General features: G+C 55.3%; 1 protein-coding gene across 7 annotated transcripts in view; it reads left to right on the forward strand.

Annotated features, from left to right (window-relative positions):
* Window positions 1–21,836, forward strand: part of cv-c (RhoGTPase activating protein) — a 436,691-nt gene that overhangs the window by 148,800 nt on the left and 266,055 nt on the right. For 6 of the 7 annotated variants that reach the window (XM_089566644.1, XM_089566648.1, XM_089566645.1 and 3 more), the window contains one exon: window positions 3,494–3,636. In XM_089566644.1, coding sequence (XP_089422770.1) covers window positions 3,574–3,636 — 63 coding nt within the window. In that variant the 5' untranslated portion in view covers window positions 3,494–3,573. Of the gene's footprint in view, window positions 1–3,493; window positions 3,637–20,400; window positions 20,690–21,836 lie in introns of those variants that run through there. The other variant, XM_089566643.1, reaches the window with a different exon arrangement.

Genomic DNA, 21,836 nt, shown 5'->3' on the forward strand with positions numbered 1-21,836 from the left:
TATTTATTTTTTTTCCCGGCTGTACGAACTGAAAAGCTTCAAAGTGATGATAGCGTGTTGTCAAATGCCTAGAGACGGTTAGATGAAGCAGACGGATGCACTGGGACAACTAGATAATAGAATTCGTACATTTTAGCATATATATATATAGGATCGAAACACAATGTTCAACGCGCACAGGGCACCACCGAATGACTGAACACGGCGCTTTGTTGAAAATTTGGAGCGACGGCGTGTTTACGCGCGACAACCTGAGTGTGGCGGTCGCACATCAGCGATCCGCACTTCCTGCGTCCTTTTTTTTTTTTTTTTTTTACGGCTTCCGAATGGAACACGCAGCGGGATCACACACAGCTGAATGGTGAGCTCGTGAACTGTTCTCCATGTTCGCCATTAGCGGACAGCACGCAGGCCAGACGAAAAACTCGGAGGCCCTTGCGTCGATTTCACAGAGGCCGAATGAGTCGAAGGTCAAGAGTCGCACATGCGACGAAATTTTAGTGCAGCGTGAGCTATATTTTGTCGCTGTATTCCTTGCGTGGGCGGATTGGCCGGGAGGGGAGTTCTTTGGACGAGGCTTACTCGAACCACTTGCCGCTTAGCTTCAGCAGTCTCCGGAATGTGTTGCGTCGGAGTCATTGCCGTTCCTGCCTTTCAGGGCTTCGGTTCCTGGCAGGGAGGGAGCGGCTTACCCGTTTGCGCACTCTCCACTGGTCAGATCGCCAGGGCTACCACATTGTAACTGGGCGGAAAGCTGAGCTAGTTGGTAAACATTCATTATGAAAAATCCAGGCACTAACAAACACCGACACCGAGGGGATACAGCGCTGTGTCCCCTCTGTGTCGGTGTTTGTTAGGGCCTGGATTTTTCACTACCACATTGTGGAAACTCAGTCTATGCGCACCAGCGCGTGCTTTTGCCGCTGGTCCGAAATGGAGCCTTTCCACCCCACATCTCGCAGCTCGTGGACTCCCACACGCGTATGGGCATAAGCACGTCCGTATAGAGGTGAAGCAGAGCATGTCCTTACGCCGTCAGAGTGTGGCGCCTAGGTGTAACTGCGCCATTCCTTCCTCCCCGGCGCTTCTTCGCGGCTTGGCGCGAAATGGATGTGGAGGGGGGATTAGCACCATCACTTACCGGATCAGCCGGTCCGCGCTCGAGAGAGTCGGTTGGAGGGAATGTACGAACTGCTGGATGGCGCATTCGCACGTTTAGTTTTGTTTTCACGCCCCCCCTCCTTTCTCTCGCTCAGAGTGCCAAAATAAGAGCGACGCCGGAGCGATGCTTGTCTTTCGTAGGCGCTTGAGCGCGCACGTGCTGCTGTGTGCATTGACTCGTGATGGCTACTTCGCCCGCTTTCAAGGTCGACGGTTCCTGCTGCCGGAATGACCGCCTGTCAGCGGTTCGCGTATCGGGTCTAGCAGACAGTTTGCCCGGTAGGCGGAAAAGGACTGCTCGGGCATGCCAACTTGTCAAGGAGTTAATGTGTATCTCTCGAAAACGATCGGTTCGGGGACCACTTTCGTTATGCTTTTGGCAGGCCGCTCGCTACGTTATAGCGTCGGCGCCTATAGAGAAGAGAGTGCACTCGAATCTGGTTCGCTTGCTCCCCGCTGGCCGCGTTCGGCTGACTCGCTTCTGCCCATACGGGCGGAGTAGAAGGCGGCTGTGACAGGTACGCGGCTCTGACATACATTCCCAGGAAGAAGAATTGATGGTTCGGACGGCTGGATGCAACTTTATCGCGCTCCAGGCGCGCGCGGCACCGCCACAGCAAGGGGGCCGACGAACGCTGGTTCCCACTGCTGCGCGCGAACCCCCGTGGCACCCAAAGACGCTTTGTCATTCTAGATTGTTACGATGCAGATCAGCGAGACACTACTCGTGTATTGGCACCGCCGATACTAATGTCTTAAGCAAAACGAAATCATGTTCCCTCTATGCCGGGACTATATATAGGCTTGTCATCTGCGTGTACTTCAGCGGCTGTTGTCCGCGATTTAACGGCTGCTACAGCAGCACCGGCAGCGGCAGGTTGTTTCGGTAACAAGAACCTGCTGGCACCATTAAAAATCTCCGTTTAGAATGCGATTCGCTTTGGCTACACTGCTCCCCTGCCATCGATCAAATCGCAGCGGGCTATACGCTCTTTTTATGTAGCTCTAAACAGGTCGCTCGGCGCGCCGGTTGATGTCTTTGGCTGCTGCGTCGTTCCTCCTCCTGCTCCGCCGCTTTGCGTTTTATCTGCCATTAGATTTTTATTTATTTTTTGAGTGTCAACGGAGGCACCCTTCGCGCCTTCAGGGGTGAAGTGGCTCGCACCGACAACGACCGGCGGGCGAGCCTCGCTCTTTCTACTCGGAGCGAGTTCGGCACCCCCCACCCAACCGACCGCTCTTCTCGGCGCGGCGGACGTCGCGCCTCGTGACGCGACTCCGAACAAGTGTCGTCGTTTTTGCGAGCCGGCACCGCGTGTCCCCGCCGAAAGCGAACGGAGAGGGAGGACGAGGCGACCCCGCGAGCTGTGCCTTATGACGCCTGTTTTTATTTATTACTTTTTCATTCCGCATCGCCGCCATGCACTCGCGCCGGGCGCCTCCCTCCTCCGGCCTCGCCTTTGACGGAGCGCTTTTCCTGCGGCCGCCGCCCGACGGCGAAGAAGTCAAGGTCGGCCGTCTTCTCTGGCGGAGGGTGGAAGGGGGAGGGGGGGGGGGGGGGGCAGTCAGTGAACAACGGCCATCCCTGCTTCTTCCGTCTCTGGTGTTCTCGCTGCCCCCCTTCCAGCGTGCGCGCAGCTGATGCGTGTTTATATACAAGGCTCGCTGTTGCGGCATCGCCGCTGTGAAAGCGGCGGCGGCTGCGTCGCGGTCAATGCATGGCGGCCGCGCGTCGACTCTTCCCCAGTTGTCGAGGCTGTCTGTCGGCGCTTTATGTACCGGTTGTTGCATGCGACGGTCGAAACGCGCGGTAACGATATCTGCCGGGATGCCAAAGGTTTTTCCCGTTACTGTAGCATTGCAAGCTGGAGACGTTTAACTGCGCGGAGAAGAGAAATGCAGCAAATGTAACGATCAGTTCCTGGCGAGTGATGACGCTGTTTCGTTCTTGCGGGATTCGGGAACTGCGACATTTGGGAACTGTGGGGTTTAACTGTGGGCATTGCTGTCGGCTTCTAAAGAACCAGCTGGTTTGTGGAGCGCTTGCGGACTGTCCATACTGCAGAAAGTCACATCACGTGCGGTAGACCCTATTTTGGGCCTCTACGTGCACAAACATCAAAAGCTGAAACCGGAACTATACTGGGAGCTGCGCTCACACTCCTTTATTTGGACGAGGAAGCTCGAACTTTTATGGGCCAGCCGTGCTTTAGGCCGTTGGATACATCCTGCCCAATTGAGCGCAGTTTCGGATTGTCTATTTGATGTCACTGCAGTATGCACAGCTGTACATGTCGGGTCGCCTGATTGCTTCTCTCTCCCTTCTTCGCAGGCGTTTGTGGACATGCGAGTCACCGGAGGTGCTGAGGGGGCTGTGCACAGGATTCTTCCCGATGCCCACCCGTGAGCGCCATGATGCCTAGCAGCAAGCACGACCCTTACCAGGAGCTGGAGGCCTACCTCCGGCAAGCCCAGGTACGCCGTCTCCCCTCCTGCCCACTGGCGTTGCTTCTCCGCTAGTCGCGCTGTGGCGCCACTGTTGCTTTGCCCAGCTTGTTTGGGAATGAGGCGGCAGCTCACATTTCTTGTTTCGATGAGGCCGAAAATGAAAGACCATGGAGGATCTACTGCATCATTATATGCTGTTACCTGTTTGGGGATGTTTACATATCGTAAGGATATTTTCTGGGCAGCAGTTCGGGGCTGGACGCTAGTATGTGCGACTTATCTCATGTGCGCTTGTGTAAGGTTGTGAAACACCTCGGTTGCGTGAGTTATGTCCGAAAAATAAGCAGAAAAAGAAACTTAACGCAAGCTGGCCAAGGCTTGCTCACCCGTGCCAACTATAGCGTGACCTTACGGAAAGAAAAGCCACAAGACTGGAGTGCTTGTTGCCCGTCACCTATAATATTGTAGCTAACCGTAAGTCGGGACAGAACGGTGGCTACGTCGCATCGAAGAAGGGGACCAGCAGGCGTCGATTAGATGCATTGATCAACTTAATTTATTAAAGATAGATGCGAATCACTGGTTAAAATTGGAAAATGAGTCAAAAATATAACAGGTCACATAGTAAAATAGTCAGTCATACCACTGGGCGTGCAGCACCTTTGGAGCGGAGGTCCCGAGCAGCAGCCGGGAGGCAGCCGTTCGTCTCTCGAGAGTCTCCCTTGTTGTTGTGAAACCCGCTCTTAAATACACTTCACCAGCATTCTGGCTACCCTTTTCTTGACCAATCAAAAAAGCCGTTACCGGAGCCAACCAGAGGAGCTCCGGCAGCATTCTGAGGACCCTTTTTGGGACCAATTAGACCAATCAGGAAAGCCGTTACCGGAACCAATCAGAACACATCCTTTCAAGACATGACGACAGCAAACACGTACACATTCTACTAAAATGCACAAAATCACCCAGTGTGCGCCAGCTCGCAACCTTGGAGGAGTAGAGACAGAATGCGCGCCGCGTTTGTGTGTATGTGTTGTGCGCGAACTAGGCGACGACGGACACAACTGCCCAAACGACCGCGGAACGCGGCCAGAGAGCCCCCCGCACGGCAAGACCCGGGAAACGGCGCCAGAAAGCGGTCGGGAATCCACAGCAAAACACCGACTCTGTAACCTGATCCGACCGCGCCTAGCGAAAGGAAGTGGGGGACGCACGCGGGACCGCTCCACAGGGGAGCTGTGTCTTCCTCGCAACAAGAGGGCCGCAACTCTACGAAAACCGATGGCACCAAGAACGCACTCTTCTCGTCGGCTCCCGGCTCCACCAATTGGCGCGAAAAACTCGAAAACTCGCTATGCGACAATATGTATCATTCGTACCACCCACTGGTCCCAATTGAAGGACCTTCTGTTTCATACTAACGCGACCCTGAGTAATGCGAGTATTGGAGCTATCGCTGTAAAAGAAAATCTCCCCGTTCAGAAAGTCCCCAGCCCAAAATGCACCTAAGGTCGCGCGCTTGGAATGTCTTGTTTCACCCCTTTCGCAAACTGTACCTGAAAGATGAAGCCATTCCTGACGACAGTATCGTCAAGGGCTGTTACAGTGGAAAGAACCGAGAGCAAGGCAGCTCACGCTAGCGCGCCACTTAGGGGCCAATCGAGCTCCCCTACTTATGCAGCGTCGTTCGACAACACGCTGAAGTGAGAGAGAGAGGGGCCGCTTTCGCCCATGAACACACTCTCTCCGGAGTGGTGTGAAGGTCGAACACACGATCGCGTTGTTGCGATGAGTGACCGATTAGCCCCGCCACTACTCGCGGCGGCTGAGAGGTGCTTGTGCTGCTTGAGAGAACGCCGCCACGGCTTCGTTTCTTTCTCTTTCCGGGCCCGAGAAGAAACGGAGAAGCCCCCCCTGACGGCCTTCCCCTTCTCACTGTTAACCGGTTGCCCCAGTCTGGGACGTTCTGGCCGCGCAACAAACAGCACCGCTGCAGACAGCGAGGGCGCCGACCGGCGGACCTTAATCCCTGCGCGGCGGGGCCGCCGGCTCCCACCTGTGCGCGCTAAGCGCTGGGCCCGCGCGCGAAAGCTGCCGCGCCCTTCGCGTCTGCCCCTGCTCATTCCCGGCAGCGGCGACCTTTTGAACTGCAGCAGGTAGCGCAGGGCGCCGCCGGCACACGCGTCGCATCTGATGTGCCTAAAGACGCACCGCGTCATATTCGTCTGAAAACACGCCGCGTCTTATGCGCCAACGTTGTCCTTCTTGCCGTGGCTCCTTGGTGGCCGCTCTAGTGAGGATAGTGAGGAGACGAACGCACCGTCACTTCGCTCGAGCGCAACGCTATAGTCCGATTTATCCGGGCTCGACTGCAAACGAACGAGAAGCCACGAGTGTGGTTGGAGCAGATTCTGTTCAGATGCATGCACTTGTCGCTACTTCTGTGGAGATCAAATGGTTGCAGAGCCAGCTTGCGGTCCTCCAGTGTTTTAAGCTTTCATACTATAGTTATCGCTTTTGGCGCCAAGCAAAAATAGCAGGTCGTTAAAGGGATGCCCTTGCTTTGCACTGGAGGGGTTAATTCGGCTGCTGATGATGATCGTGGTGGTGGCGGTGATGATAGTCACCACTGCGCCACCTTGTGTTTGGAAACGTCGTGCGTGCTCTAAATGTTTTAACCCTCGTAGCACGGCCACCGCCGCCCACTTCTGACAAGATAGACCTTGCATCAGCGCATCAGGAGCTGCCGAAAGACAGCTGTTCTTGCGTGAAAAGAGTCAGAGTGGTTAGTTAGTTATGCGCTTACAGTGATTGGCCTGCGCACGGGCCCTTACATGCGAGCAGTTTTGTGCCGAGAGATTTCCAAGCTGCTCTACGGTGCTATAGCTGGGCAGTGTGTCCGTGACGCGCTCAGCGGCCTGCAACACCGAAGACGAGAAGCGGTGGAGGAGATCGTGCTGCCGCTGTGTCGACGTGATTCTCGCGCGCGTTAAAGCCCCCCGCTGAGCTCTCACATCCCCACGTTGGTCTTCCCGGGCTTAATGACAGCGGTGCGGCGGCAACTGCTCGTAAAGGTCGGCAGAGGAGAGCACGGTGCACTGCCCCGACAACGGGGGTCGCTCGGTCGCCGATGCCCGCCAATGCGCAAACATTTCCCCCTTTGCATATCGAGGCAGGAAGGAAACGAGATCTTTTAAGCGAGGGGCCCCCGCCCACGTGCGCCAGATCTGCGCGCACACACACGTATATGCTCGCGTGAATCGCGACCGCCCATGCATCTGATGAGGGCGCGTATAGGTTGCTGCCGCCTATAGGCGCCCTCCCTGCCTCCAGCGCCGTTCAGCGGTTAGTGTTGTGTCTTGCGTAATAGTATTGAGGGGCGTTATCGCGGCTTATCGAGAAGCCAAGGAAGCAGGGGGTATGGTAAGGAAATTGCCATCGGTGGGTTGAGGAACAGAAAAAAGAAACAGAGAGCAGTACGGATTAATGAACATGTCGTCTTAACGGAAATTAAGAGGAGGAATTTGGGCTCGGGCGGAGCACAGATAACTGATGCCCTGTTACATTAACAGAATGCATTCGAAAGGAAGAGAAACGCAGGCAGGGGCAGGTCGAGAGGAAAGCGGAGAAATGAGGTTGGGAACAGGGGGGTCGCACCTGGCGTGGACAGGGCTAATTGGAGGTCGACGCGAGATGCCCCCGTCCCGCAGTCAACGTTATCTGGTTGTAGAAAACGATTGCAACTCGGTGTCGCAGACTGAGACAGCTTTCTGTAGATGGTCTTGTCTTTCACTACGCAGTGGGGCTTCGAACAATGACGTTGGAGCGAGCCGCGAAAGGCTTCTTTGAACCCTGAATTACGTTACAATGCGGTGGCACGGCGGATCTGTCGGTGGTCGCGGGCATTCCGGGGGGAAACTATATACCAATTTGTGAGACCACGAGGTCAGGGCGCAGCGCGAACGCGTCACCACGGCTGGCTGGTAAAGTGCGTAGCCATACTGTATATGCAGCTAAATTGTCGAGCAAGAGTTGGCTGGAAACTATATACCAATTTGCGAGACCACGAGGTCAGGGCGCAGCGCGAACGCGTCACCACGGCTGGCTGGTAAAGTGCGTAGCCATACTGTATATGCAGCTAAATTGTCGAGCAAGAGTTGGCTACAGGCGGAGGTCGTGCGTCCTTTTGTTAAATTGTCTCATCCAAACATGATTGCTGTACTAATATGACTTTGATCTACACCACTCCGTTTACGTCCGCATATAAAAAAAAAATGATTTATGCTTTCGTATATGTCAAGGACTGTTCACATCTCTCACAGGGCTAGGCGTAAGGATAGCAGGTCTACAATTTGTCCTGTCGGTTGCGTGAACGGATCCGCTGCACCTCGCCGCATACGTGCGTACTACGTCACGATATAGGTCACCGCTGCCAGACTCGGTATGCGTATCCAGTTCCGTCATTGTCGCGTACCGCATGCGGCCGCTGTCTTTTCGCCTCGAAGATTAAAGTGTACGGTGTGGCACGCCACGAGTCAGCGCTACAGAAGTTGGGTCCGGGATCCTACACACGCATGCCTGCTTCTGACAGGATTTCACCTGCGTGTTGCTCAACGTGGGCAACCCTTCATTGTCATTATTTTGTTATGGCTTGTTGAGAAGGGCGGCTGTCGTGTAGTTCCTCGCCTCTTAAACACGTCTGGGGGCGTAAATATTCCTCCGCTTTGTTGTAGCGGGCTGGAGCCCGCCAGGGAACGATGCAGTTGTAGTCGTTGTCAGCATGCTGCCGACGGCAACGTTTCTCGCCCGGCCCAGGCAGGTTCCGAGAACTGCTAACTGCTTCGGCCTTCGGACAGCACACACTTCCACAGATTTATGGCCCGAGGGAAGCAGACCTCGACCCCGACGAAAACACACCGCGCCTGCAAAAGGACATCAGCATTTCGGAGCCACGGGCTCTTCGCAGAAAAGAGGGGACCCCGCGACGCCTCCCGCACTCCGAAGGGAAGAGGGGAAACCTCACACGACCGGGGAGGGAAGAAACGGACCGAGTTGACACAGAGAGACGGGCGCCAGAGAGAGACAAAGCAGAGTCGACAGAGTGCGGACGCGGCGAGTGCAGCTCAGTTCGCACGGCGCGATCTCCAGTGAAAGCGTTGACTGGCATCCCTGTAAATATTCACTAGCGACCTCAATAAACCAGTTTTAACCATCCACTGAGTGTCCGCTAACATGGCGCAGCCGACAGGATGTCAGTCCAACACAATTTCTGAAGACGCAACGGCCCAACGGCGAACCCCGTCGACGCACTCCGACTCAACGGTCGTCTACTCGCCGCTGTGCTCCGTCGACCGCAACCTCCTGGGCACCGCTACGAAGAGACAGCTTGTGGACGAACTGAAATCACGTGAACTACCGTGCTCCGGAAGCAAGGACCAGCTGATCGCACGAATCCTCGAAGACAACATTCGACAGCGAGTCTCCAACGAGATGGACACGCCAACGACAAACCAGGCTGCCAACGACGAAGACAGGCAGGCGTACCTGGAGGCGCTTTCCACAATCAAGGAGCTCCGTGCCGAGGTGGAGATCGTGCGAACGCAGCTCGCCCAAGCTACCACGGCCATCGCACCTGGAGTGCACGGCAACGTCAGCCCAGCTGTCCCAACGCCGACGGAAAACGTCACGAGTTCCGGACGAAGCCCGGCACAATTCGGAGTTCCTGCTGACGGCACGAGAGCTGGAACGACGGAAAGATCATCAACGGCAAGTGGCAATCACGCACACTACGACACGGGGTCGAACGGCAGTGCACAAATACCGCTGCCTTGCACCACCATTGACGGTACACCAAATATGGCAGCTATCCTGGCAATGATCGCCACCACGCAGGCGCAGCTAGCCACTGCATTGACGAGGACTCCCTCAGCCACGGCACCGGTGCAGATCCACTCTACGAGCGACACGTCATCCGCCATACCGCTTTATGACGGATCTCCACAGCAGAGTGTGCACGGCTGGATCTCGCAGGTCGAACGCATCGCAGCACTTGCGCACTGGACGGAATCACTAACGCTCGCCAGCGCAGCAACACGTCTGACGGGAGCTGCAAGAGACTGGAACAGCTCCTACGGAACGAGGTGCGACACCTGGCACGAGTGGAAAGAAGCCCTCGCCTCCCGCTTCAAACGAAAGCTCTCTATGCAGGATTTTCTCGACCTCCAGGCCAAACGACGCCTTGAAACCACCGAGTCCATCGTGGAGTACATGTACTCGAAGAACGCAGTACTTGACAAGGCGCCGTACCCGCTGGCCACCGAGGAAAGGATATCCCTCATCCTGAGCGGCATAGACGACGACACCTGGGCGAATCCACTCGCGGCGCAGTGTTGCACCACGGTGACCGAGCTGATCGACCGTGCAGCTCAACTTGACTCGCGACGCCGCACCACAACCGCGCACACCCGCGACGCCAAAGATGAATATCCCGCTTCTACGAGACAACGAGGCCAAGCCAGGCGAGTCAGCGAGACGGCTAACGCTCCTCAAAGCGAACGACGCCAGTACTCACGACCTCTCCAGCCAAGATACGGTACAGCAAGAGCGTGCTTCAACTGCGGCGACGTTGGCCACCTGTCCCGCGAGTGCAGCAGGCCAAAGACCGCAGCTACCATCAGGGCTGAGCAACGGCGATCTGGCAGCAGCAACGACACAACAGGGACGGGCCACCCATCAGGCAAGCAAATTGCTTTTTGCAGTCTACCGGCGGCACGTTGCCAATCGTTACCGGCCACGTAAATAACAGACCGCTCAAGATCTGTATCGACAGTGGAGCCAACGTGTCAATAATGAGCGAAGATGCCCTGAGCCCCGACATTCGTACGCACGCCCGATTGGCTTCGGAGGAAATTCAAGTGTTGAACCGCTGCATTAGACCGACGCGGGCGGCAACGTTAGATGTTGAAGTTGGAGCGACGAAGGTGTTTCTCCGAGACGTCGTCATAACGCCGCTACCGGAATCTATCGATCTGATTCTCGGATCGGACTGGCGCCGCGCTGCGAACGTCGACGTGACTTTTCATCCTACCAACGACGTGACTCTCGTGCAAGTCACCAATATCGTCGACGCGCCATCGAGCTCGCAGGGCCCGACTCCAAAGTTAACAAGACACACGGGAGAGGCTTTGGTGGCCTCGTTTTGCCGTCAGGCTAATGAGCCTGCTCCCGACGACTGCGGCTTTGTGCAGCTGGGTGCGAAGGTCCATCTCCCCGATGACGACTATATTACTCTTGTGGAAGACGCGGTGTCGAAAATGACCACGCGAGCAAACGAGAGCGAGAGGGATGCGCTAAGATCTATCCTGCAGAAGCACCACCAAGCTTTCACGTCGAAAGCAGACGCACTGGGTATGTGCCCTGTTGACTATGGGGGGAGTTGGGGCTTCTATCCCACCGCTGCCACCAGTTGTTGGGTCTGCCACCAGTTGTTGGCGATGATGGGTCGGTTCGGGGTCGTTGCTAGCCCGCTGCTGCTGCTGCTCGCTTGACGGAACCGTGGTCAAGCCGACGCCCGTTCCCACCACCACCAGGACAGGAGTGCCGCCAAGTCAAAGAGTTAAGTGATGGGAGGAAGATTACAAGAGGGTTTATTTACATCTTTTTACAACATGGTTAGAGACTGAAGTGCGGCTCCAAAAGAGGCTCTATGGGAGGCTAAGAGTGAGCTCAAAATGAGGCGAAGTGAGCTGATCTGCCGCATTCGTTCTCGACATTTATAGCCTTCTCGTTCCCCAAAGTCCCTAGGTTGAGGACGCCAACGCCGGGGTGGGAGGGGCCCAGATCACAAACAACACAAACTTGTGCGCACAAACACACCACTGCACTTAGGGCCACGCCCACGTCACATGTTGAGTCTGAGGGAGAGAAGGTTGTCGTCGAGGTAGCGTTGACTGGTAGGTGATGGCCTCCGGCCAGTCGAAGGTTTCTGCGGGTCACCGACATCTGCTGATAATCAAAGACACCCGCCGCTCGAGGCCGGAAAGCGAGGTCACGAAAACTCCGAAAGTGGTTCCCCATGCCTGGAGAAGTTCGCGAGGGTCGGAGAGGATGCCCGCCGGCCGGTCGCGGTGCTTGCCTGGAGCGCCACCGAGCCACACGAAACGAGGCCTTTTGTTCCCCGGCATGGCCACGGCAAATGGGGAAGATAACGTTCGTCTCCCCGAGGCGGCGGCGGCGTTCTACACGTGCAGGCACTTTGTCAAGGGGGTCTGGTTTTGGTCCTGCACTCCAACCGGGCAAACTCCGTAATTGAAGCCAGCTGTCACCTGGGTCCTCTCAGTGCGTGCGGTCCATGGCGGCAGGCCCGAAAGTAATCACGCTGAAGTCGCTCGCAGCCATATACAGTGGAAACAGGTGTGCTGGCTGGTTCCAAACGAGACCCGCTGACGTCGATCTTAATAGCTCCTCCGCGGCCCGGAAAATCTCGAATGGCCAGCGTTCCCCACCGCTGGGCAGGAAGAGATGGGCTCGCGTCCACGTTGATATCTTGGCTTGCAATATCAACTCCCAAGGCAAACCCAAAACACCAAACCACCAACAAAGGAAAGCACAGATGGGACGTTCCAAACAACAAAGCACCGCTCCACGCGCAAGCGCTCGGAATTCACTCAAGACCCACCAGGCTTCCTTTTAGTTCCAAACAAAATCCTGCTCCAGAATGCTGACCCCTCAATTTTGCCCGAATTTAGGGTCAAAGCGAGCGTCCGCGTCACATCTGAGGTCGCCAAAGACAGACTGCCACGTTGTACGATAAGCGGTGGTGTGTCAAAGCCTACAAATTTTGAATAGAAACTCCATTCCTTATCAATCAAGCTATGATCCCCAATACCACCCGAATATCGAAAGTCTGCTTAAAATTTGGCCCACGCTCAGTTTAATCCTCTGGCTCTTCTCAAAGAACCTTGATCGCTCGAGACTGAGAATCAACTGCTCCAGTTAAACTCACAAAAATGCGACTGCTCATCAGAATCCGTACTCCTTCCAGTACTGACGCAAAACTTCTCTTAAACTCATTGTGTCAGGCACCATAACCTATACACAAAGCTGCCACAGCTGTTCTCTACAAAATTCTGCGCCTTCACTTCATTCCGTTAATCTCCGAATACCACAATCGGCTGATTAACCACTCGCCAGTAAACAAGAGTACGCAGATATGCACAGCCATGCGCACTTTCTTGGCATTTGCAAGGCATTAGCTACACTGCCGTTAATGTAGCAACAAGACCTTGGTATCTCAACCAAGTCTGACATGTATGAGTCTACTATCGATACAAAAGAAACCTGTGCCAACCTTCAAACACAGCAAAACTTAAATGCTCTGAACGGTTCCAACTATCCAAACAGCACATGGTCTACTCAGGAATCTTCGCTAAATTCCTTTAAGTGCCCTTATTTCTCTGTAGCATGGCAAATTGAACTCTTATATCTAATTCAGACTTTAATCTTTCTCAGTTTTAAGAGAAAACGCAGTAACGTCCGATCACTCTAAATCTTTAGCTCAAAACAAAGTAGCCTTTCCCTTTTTGATTTCGCACACACACAAAAAAAGGAACAAAAAACCAGCTACTTCGAATGGCTAAGCGGGGGTGAAAGCTGACTCACCTCCGCCGTGTCGAAGTGATTAGCCCTTCAGACGCGCCCTCTGGGGTCGCGCTTTGACTGATGACACTGCGGTCATTTCGCTACAAAAGGCCACTGAAAAAAGCCATCTACGACTCCCTCTGTCGTCTCCGCGCCCCCTCGACACGCTCAGAAAGCCTTGGTAGGGCATGCAAAGTCGAGAACCGGCTCTTGGCGACGCACAGCGACCAGCTCGAGAAGCTGTTCTTTGTTCTCGCCCCCAGCACGAAGCTCGGCTACCTTTTCGCCCTGCGCGCTTCCCGGAATCCAGTGCCGAAAGTGAAGGACGCATCCTTCTTTTCAATTGCGCGCGGTGAACCCGCCTGCGTGCGTGGCCTCTGTTGCTAAATCCCTGTGTTCGCACGCGCTGAGGGTCGCGCAACCTAGCGCCCTCCGGTCTCTCGGGCCGCTTTGCCTTTTCCCTTTCCGCCTTCTTGTCAGGTACGGGTTGTCTGGGCTTTCCCGCAGGCCGATGCCCTTTGAAAAACCCCCCTCCTGCTCTGCTTGGAAGATGCGGTCTTCCCTTTCTGTTACTGCGGTCAGGTTTACAACAATCCACGCGTGTCGCCTGACCACTAACTTTAGCCGCAAACTTGCGAGCTCTAATGCGGGAAGGCTTCTCTTTCCCTTCTGCCGCATTTTCATCTGTGCTAACACTAGCACCTGTCCGCACACGTGAATTTAGGGCCTGACATTTCATCCGTTTCCTTTTTGTCCTCGCCCTCTTCCTTTTTCGCTTTGGACTTTCCGCGTGCACCGCATGAGCCAAGACTGTTTCCTCCAGCCCTTGACATGCATCGCGTGATCCTTCCTTAGACACAAAATTGACCTCTTTGCCTTCGCAACAGATGGTCATCTCCACAGAGCTGACAGACGGACCTTCAGCTGCCCCGGAAATGAGCAGTTCGCTCCCCTGAAGGTTGTCCTCTGCAGCTGGCTTATCGCTCTCAGTGCTTTCCTCCGAAACGCACTGCTCTTTTCGAATCGGGCTCTCTTCCTGTGTCTCAGCCTGGCTTTCAATACTGCGTTTTAACTCAACAGCAGCTTCGCACTCTTGATACGCCAGCTTCGCCGAGATATCCACAACACTGGCTTGGTCACTCACGCTCTGAGTGGTTTCCTCTGAAACGCACTGCTCATCTAGAATCGGGCTCTCGTCCTTTTTCTCAGCATGGCGTTCAATACTGCGTTTTAACCCAACAGCAGCTCCACACTCTTTATTCGCCAGCTTCGCCGAGGTAGCCACAACATTGGCTTGCTCACTGACGCCGCAGTGACGCTTTAACTCACAGTTGCCACGATTCTCAATCACTAAAGGGCTTCCCTTTGTTTCCTTTTCGAAACGTCTACCTTTGGGGAAGTTATCCCTTTCACACCCGTGCCGGTTAGTCGCCTGTACAGGCCCCTTTCTAGCGTCCTCACGCTTAACCAACTCGGCCACGGTTCCTACTCTCACTGCACAGCCTCTCTTCGGAGCTCTCTCTTTTCTAAACCGCGGGTGCCGGTTAGACTCCGTTTCTCGGCCCTTAATCGCAGGTTTGCGACTATCTGACTGGGCGACTGTCTGTTTAGCTACCTTGGGAAGTCTCTCTTGGCTCGGCTTTGTCCGACGCCATCCGTGCCCTCTCCACACGTTTTCTGAACGAGCTCTCACGGAGTTACACTTAGCTAACTCGGAGACGGTCTCTGTAGCCTCTCTACTTTGGCCGCGCTCTGTCGTGTACCATCCATGCCTGTTGTGCGCCAATTCGCCATCCTTTCTTACGGCGTCACGTCTCTCTAACTCGGCGATGGACTGGAACATTGATGGCCCTGTCTGGACGGAGATAGCGTCACTCATTGCTACTTCGTCCCCATTAAGCCCGTTGAGCTTTGCGAGCCGCCTTTTCTCAGCCTCGAGTTTAAGCTCTTTTAGCTCCGCTGCTAGTTTCTGCATACGCTCTTCCCGAGCTCTTCTACTTTCCTGTAGCTGTGCCTCTAGTCTCACTCTTTCCGCTTCCTCAGCGCTTTTACGCTCCTGTAGCTGTACTTCCTCAGCTGTTTTACGCTGCTCTTCTTTTGCCCATTTCTGCATATTATCCCAAGCAATTTCAAAATCATCCTCTTCCTCCGTTTCCAAATTTTGGATTGCCCGGACAATATCCGAATCTTCCGCTCTTTCCTCCACATCCACTCCTAACTCATCGCACAAGAACAACAGTTCTGTCCTCGACAACCTCGTCAGGTCCACGGTCGCTGCTTTCAAATATTGGCTTTGCTCGCTCATGGTGATTCTGAGCAACTACCCCTGTGCTACAGACATACAAACACCCGATCAACCAACAGTTCAAATTGTTAACCCAGAATTTGAAGCCTGGAGGACCCAAAGCAAAACCCAAACACTCACCCGCAGATGCAGCACCATGTCACCCGGTTCATCCCACCGCTGCCAACCAGTTGTTGACTATGGGGGGAGTTAGGGCTTCTATCCCACCGCTGCCACCAGTTGTTGGGTCTGCCACCAGTTGTTGGCGATGATGGGTCGGTTCGGGGTCGTTGCTAGCCCGCTGCTGCTGCTGCTCGCTTGACGGAACCGTGGTCAAGCCGACGCCCGTTCCCACGACCACCAGGACAGGAGTGCCGCCAAGTCAAAGAGTTAAGTGATGGGAGGAAGATTACAAGAGGGTTTATTTACATCTTTTTACAACATGGTTAGAGACTGAAGTGCGGCTCCAAAAGAGGCTCTATGGGAGGCTAAGAGTGAGCTCAAAATGAGGCGAAGTGAGCTGATCTGCCGCATTCGTTCTCGACATTTATAGCCTTCTCGTTCCCCAAAGTCCCTAGGTTGAGGACGCCAACGCCGGGGTGGGAGGGGCCCAGATCACAAACAACACAAACTTGTGCGCACAAACACACCACTGCACTTAGGGCCACGCCCACGTCACATGTTGAGTCTGAGGGAGAGAAGGTTGTCGTCGAGGTAGCGTTGACTGGTAGGTGATGGCCTCCGGCCAGTCGAAGGTTTCTGCGGGTCACCGACATCTGCTGATAATCAAAGACACCCGCCGCTCGAGGCCGGAAAGCGAGGTCACGAAAACTCCGAAAGTGGTTCCCCATGCCTGGAGAAGTTCGCGAGGGTCGGAGAGGATGCCCGCCGGCCGGTCGCGGTGCTTGCCTGGAGCGCCACCGAGCCACACGAAACGAGGCCTTTTGTTCCCCGGCATGGCCACGGCAAATGGGGAAGATAACGTTCGTCTCCCCGAGGCGGCGGCGGCGTTCTACACGTGCAGGCACTTTGTCAAGGGGGTCTGGTTTTGGTCCTGCACTCCAACCGGGCAAACTCCGTAATTGAAGCCAGCTGTCACCTGGGTCCTCTCAGTGCGTGCGGTCCATGGCGGCAGGCCCGAAAGTAATCACGCTGAAGTCGCTCGCAGCCATATACAGTGGAAACAGGTGTGCTGGCTGGTTCCAAACGAGACCCGCTGACGTCGATCTTAATAGCCCCCACGCCGAACACAGCATTGAACTGCGCGACAGCGTGCCGGTCACATCGAGACCGTACAGGTGTTCTCCGGCTGACCGCCGGTTTATTAGAGAGCAGGTGGACGACTACCTTGCCAAAGGGATAATCCGGCAAAGCGAGAGCGAATACGGCGCTCCAACGATCGTGGTGGACCAACCGCTCCACCCGACAACCCCGCGAAGAATGGTGCACGACTATCGCAAGCTGAACGAGAAGACGGTTAACCCTTCATACCCGATGCCGATCATGGAGGACGTCATCGACGACATCATGAGGGAAGGCTCGGTTTGTTTCACCGTGCTGGATGTGAAGGCAGCCTTCCTAACCATCCGAGTAAAGGCCGAAGACGTTCACAAAACAGCATTCGTCACCCCAGACGGCAAATACGAGTACCTTCGCATGGCTTTTGGCTTCTGCAAGGCACCGCAGACGATGCAGAGAGTGATGCGCCGCACGTTTGACGGCCTAAGCAGAACGTCGACGTATATGGATGACGTTGGACAGGGAGCAGCAACGGTGACAGAGGCGCTCGACATGCTCGAAGAGGCGCTGAAAAGAATAATCGTCAACGGCCTGAAAATGGACATACGAAAATGCCAGTTCGTGCGAGACAAGGTCCAGTTTCTGGGATACGTCATCTCAGCGGAGGGGCGGACGCTGGACGAAACAAGAGTTGCCGCCATCGACAAATTCGAGCCGCATCGCAACGAGAAAAAGCTATACTCCTTCCTCCAGTTCGCGAACCATTACCGCAAATTTGTACCCGAGTTCTCCAAGCTCACGCACCCGTTGCGCCAACTCCTCGCAAAGGATACCGCATTCGTTTGGACAGGCGAATATCAACAGATTGTCGACTCTGTGAAGACTGCCCTGAAGAGTCCGCCCACACTGGCGAGCTTCCGCCTCGAATGTCCGACCTACGTGCACGTCGACGCCTCCCAAACAGGACTTGGGGCAGTGCTGTCACAAACACAAGACGGCAAGGAGCGTATAATCGAGTATGCAAGCCGATCTCTGAACAAGCACGACAGGGGATTGCACTCTAACATGCTTGAGTGCATGGCTCTTCATTGGGCTGTCACTGAGAAGTTTGCCATCTACCTCCGAGGAGGTCCACGCTTCACGGTGTACACGGACAATTTCAGCTTGTCGTACCTGGTGAAAAAGGGTGCAACCAATCGCAGATTCGCAAGATGGACCCTCGACCTTGCTGAGTGCACCTTTGACGTGAAGCATAAGCCTGGACGCCAGAACACCGCGGCAGACGCACTCTCGAGGCAGTCGGACGACATCGAACCGAGCGAGGAGCAACTTCCGGCTCGCGACCTCTCCTGTCTTACCGTCGTCGCCAGTAGACACAGCCGTCTACGCGAGCTGCAGGAGAGCGACCCAGATTGTCAAAGGTTCCGGACCGAAGCTAACGCTGGTGCATCCGACTACGAGATCGAGGACGGCATCGTTATCAAAAGGTCAATCCAGAATGGTCGCATCTGCAAACGAGTGATTGTGCCCGCCACTCTGCGAAGCAGCGTCATGGTGGTTTTCCACGATGGCAACGGCCATCTCGGCACCGAGAAAACGAAGGACCTAATGCAGAAGAAGTACTGGTGGCCATCCATGGCTAAGGACGTCCGTCAATACGTAGAGTCCTGCCACACGTGCCAGATGGTAAACGCCCGCACCACACGAAACGAAGGATGCCTCAAGCCCAGAGACATTCCAAACGAGCCAAACACCGTCATCTCGTTAGATCACATGGGACCACTTGACGGAAGAAACGGCTATGTGCTTGTTTGCATTGACCACGCAACGAGGTACATGGACGCCGTGGCCGTGCCGAGCACTTCGTCAGAATACTACCTCAAATTCCTGACGGAAAGGTGGATACCGAGATTCGGAGTTCCCAGTATCGTAATTACCGACCAGGCTAAAGGCATCGTAAACAAGCGAACTGCACAACTTCATAACCGATTCGGAATAACCCACGTCAATTCTCCCCCCTACTGGCCTCAATCCAACGGGCTGATCGAAAGAATGGTCGGAACTCTCAAGCAGGTGTTGCGCAAGACCATCGAAGACAGCAACGCATGGAGGAAGCAGCTTCCCAGAGCCACGTTCGCCATTAACGCCACGAAACACCGCCACGGAAACCGCAGCCCCTTCTGGCTAATGCACGGGTACGACCCGAAGATACCCGTGGAAATCAACATCGCATCTGTTGAGAACGAGATGAGCGCCGCAGAGAGGCTCCACGATCTCGCAACAGGACGTGCGGACATGCGGGACGGTCTTCTCGACAGTCAGCTAGATTCAGTGTCCCGATACGACTCGAGGCGACGGGCACCAAATTTTCATCCTGGAGATGTCGTCGTGCTCGAAGTTGGCGCGCGAAATACATTGGATGCCCGCTACGAGGGACCCTTTGAAGTGGCAGCACTTATCGAGCCGAACCTCGTGGCCATCGAAAGATTAGTCCATGTGCCCGGAAAAATAAATCGCAAGACAGTAAACGTGGAGCAGCTAAGAAGATACAAAGAGCGTGATTTGATCCCCGATGAGTTGGCGTCATCTTCCCGAAACGCTTGCACCTGAGGACAGGCGCAAAATTTGGGAGGGTCGTGTCAGCATGCTGCCGACGGCAACGTTTCTCGCCCGGCCCAGGCAGGTTCCGAGAACTGCTAACTGCTTCGGCCTTCGGACAGCACACACTTCCACAGATTTATGGCCCGAGGGAAGCAGACCTCGACCCCGACGAAAACACACCGCGCCTGCAAAAGGACATCAGCATTTCGGAGCCACGGGCTCTTCGCAGAAAAGAGGGGACCCCGCGACGCCTCCCGCACTCCGAAGGGAAGAGGGGAAACCTCACACGACCGGGGAGGGAAGAAACGGACCGAGTTGACACAGAGAGACGGGCGCCAGAGAGAGACAAAGCAGAGTCGACAGAGTGCGGACGCGGCGAGTGCAGCTCAGTTCGCACGGCGCGATCTCCAGTGAAAGCGTTGACTGGCATCCCTGTAAATATTCACTAGCGACCTCAATAAACCAGTTTTAACCATCCACTGAGTGTCCGCTAACATCGTAATGGTGAATGGTCGTGTCCGGCGCTTACGGAACTCTCCCTTCAGCGAGCATTTGTCAGAATAATTTAACGCATACCGCGGCGCACACATTTTCGCCTGCACCCCCTGCTGCTGAAGGAATCGTATAGGAGGAAGACATACCAGACATCACATGCCCTCCTTCGTAGCGTCGTCGTGGTAGTTGTGTGAGTAGTTATGCGTCACGTAAAGGACGGAATTCCCCCCTCCCCCCTCCACGGCACATCTCTTCAGAAACGTAGTATATACACACACAGACACATCCATCGAGGGCGTTCTCTGCGTACGCCCGCACCATGCGGAATTTGCGTGGTCGATCGCGAGCGGCGGAGCAATTCATGCGTGCCCTGCTCGTGCTTCTTCCTCGCTCCGCAATGCCTCCTCTTCGCCGCGGCATGCACGGGGGTCGTCTGTCGGCCTTCCTCTGCTCTGTCTCGGCGGCGCATGCACGGCTGCGTGCTGCGGCAAGAAGACCGGCGCAGCAGACACACGACTGCGTCAGACACTCGCGCGCACGTTGCCCGCGGCCGGTGTCGGGTGTCGCGGCGGCGGCGTGTACGCGTCGGCGGGCGTCTCGGCATAGCTGCCGCCGGGGCCGCTCTACGCCCCACGGCCGCCCCCGCAGCCGTAGCCCTAGTCGTAGCCGCCGGGTGGACGCCTCCTGGCCCCTGCTGCCTCAACGCCGTGTAGAGTCCCTCTTTTTTGGACGATGGGACAGTGGCTGTCTGTTGTGCATCTCCGGATTGTGTCGCTCTGGGATTACTGGACCGGCCGCGGCGCTGGTCGCGCTATTGCTCGTCGGGTGAGTGCGTTGGTTCCGGATTTTTCTCTTAACGGCGGAGGGGTCTCGACGGTGGACGGCCATGACGACGTTGTTTCGCCGTATGGTCGGCTTTGCCTCGGTGGACAGCACATCCGCTGGCGTACTTACGCCCTCCATGTGGCCTCCACTCGAACGTAGTCGCTTTGTGAGGCTATCGAGTCCGGCAAAGATTGTCACTGTAAAGAAGTGGGCTCATCACCACTGAGGACGAGAGCGAATGATCCGATATTCCGACAAGAGGAAAGAGGGGAAGCAGCAGCAGTGTGAAGGCAGGCAAAACCTATTAGGGAAAAAGCATAGCTACTGTGTCATTTTCGCTCGAACAATAGTTACCGTTGGCAACCGTGAGACGTGTTGCGTTTCCTGCTGCACCCACCCCCACCCGCAATGCACACACCAGAGCTGCTGCTGCTGCTTGTTATTTAAGTGTTTAAAAATAAATTAAACTGCGAAAGAACACCACAATGAGCTATTTAAGGCATAAATTGTAAATCACGCTGCAAAAAGGGCACTACTGCATTGGCAGCTGCCTTGGCCATTCGGTAGGAAGGAAAAGATGGAAAGAATGGAGAGGAGAACGCGGTTGAAGCCTACACACGCGGAACGAAACATGCTGTGATCATGCTCGCCGATATATGTGCATACAACCATGCAGTTGCATATAAGCGGTTCAGATTGCCTGTTGGCTTTACACACCGTGGCACAGCAATCGAGCGGCGACTGCCACGGTCCAAATGCCGTTTAAGTTCTGGTGCAAACGGCGACAGAAGACAAGAAGTGTCTTGTTACCCCCCCCCCCCCCCCCCCCCCCCCCCCAATCCCCTTTTCTCCTTGTCTCGTACGTGTTTTGTCGACGTTCAGTCCGACCCGTAACAGTGTTGCGTTTCGCTCCTCCGCGTTCGAGTCTAGACGCTGTCACTTCAGGAGTTCCTGTCGCTCGCAAACCGCGACGCCCAACCGCCTTTCGCAGCTCGGCGCGGTTCTCGACTTTCGCGTCGTCGGCCCTTTGCGCGCACCCGCTCGTTTCTGCGGCTACACTGTTCCCGTTTGCCGAACAACGAGTGTGCGTGGCGAGTGACACCCGGTTCGTGTTCTCGGGTCGTAAAAAAAAGGAGCCCGCGGCCAA

This window comes from Amblyomma mixtum, chromosome 1, assembly GCF_055824585.1.
Source record: "Amblyomma mixtum isolate Tamu chromosome 1, ASM5582458v1, whole genome shotgun sequence".
Classification (NCBI taxonomy): domain Eukaryota; kingdom Metazoa; phylum Arthropoda; class Arachnida; order Ixodida; family Ixodidae; genus Amblyomma; species Amblyomma mixtum.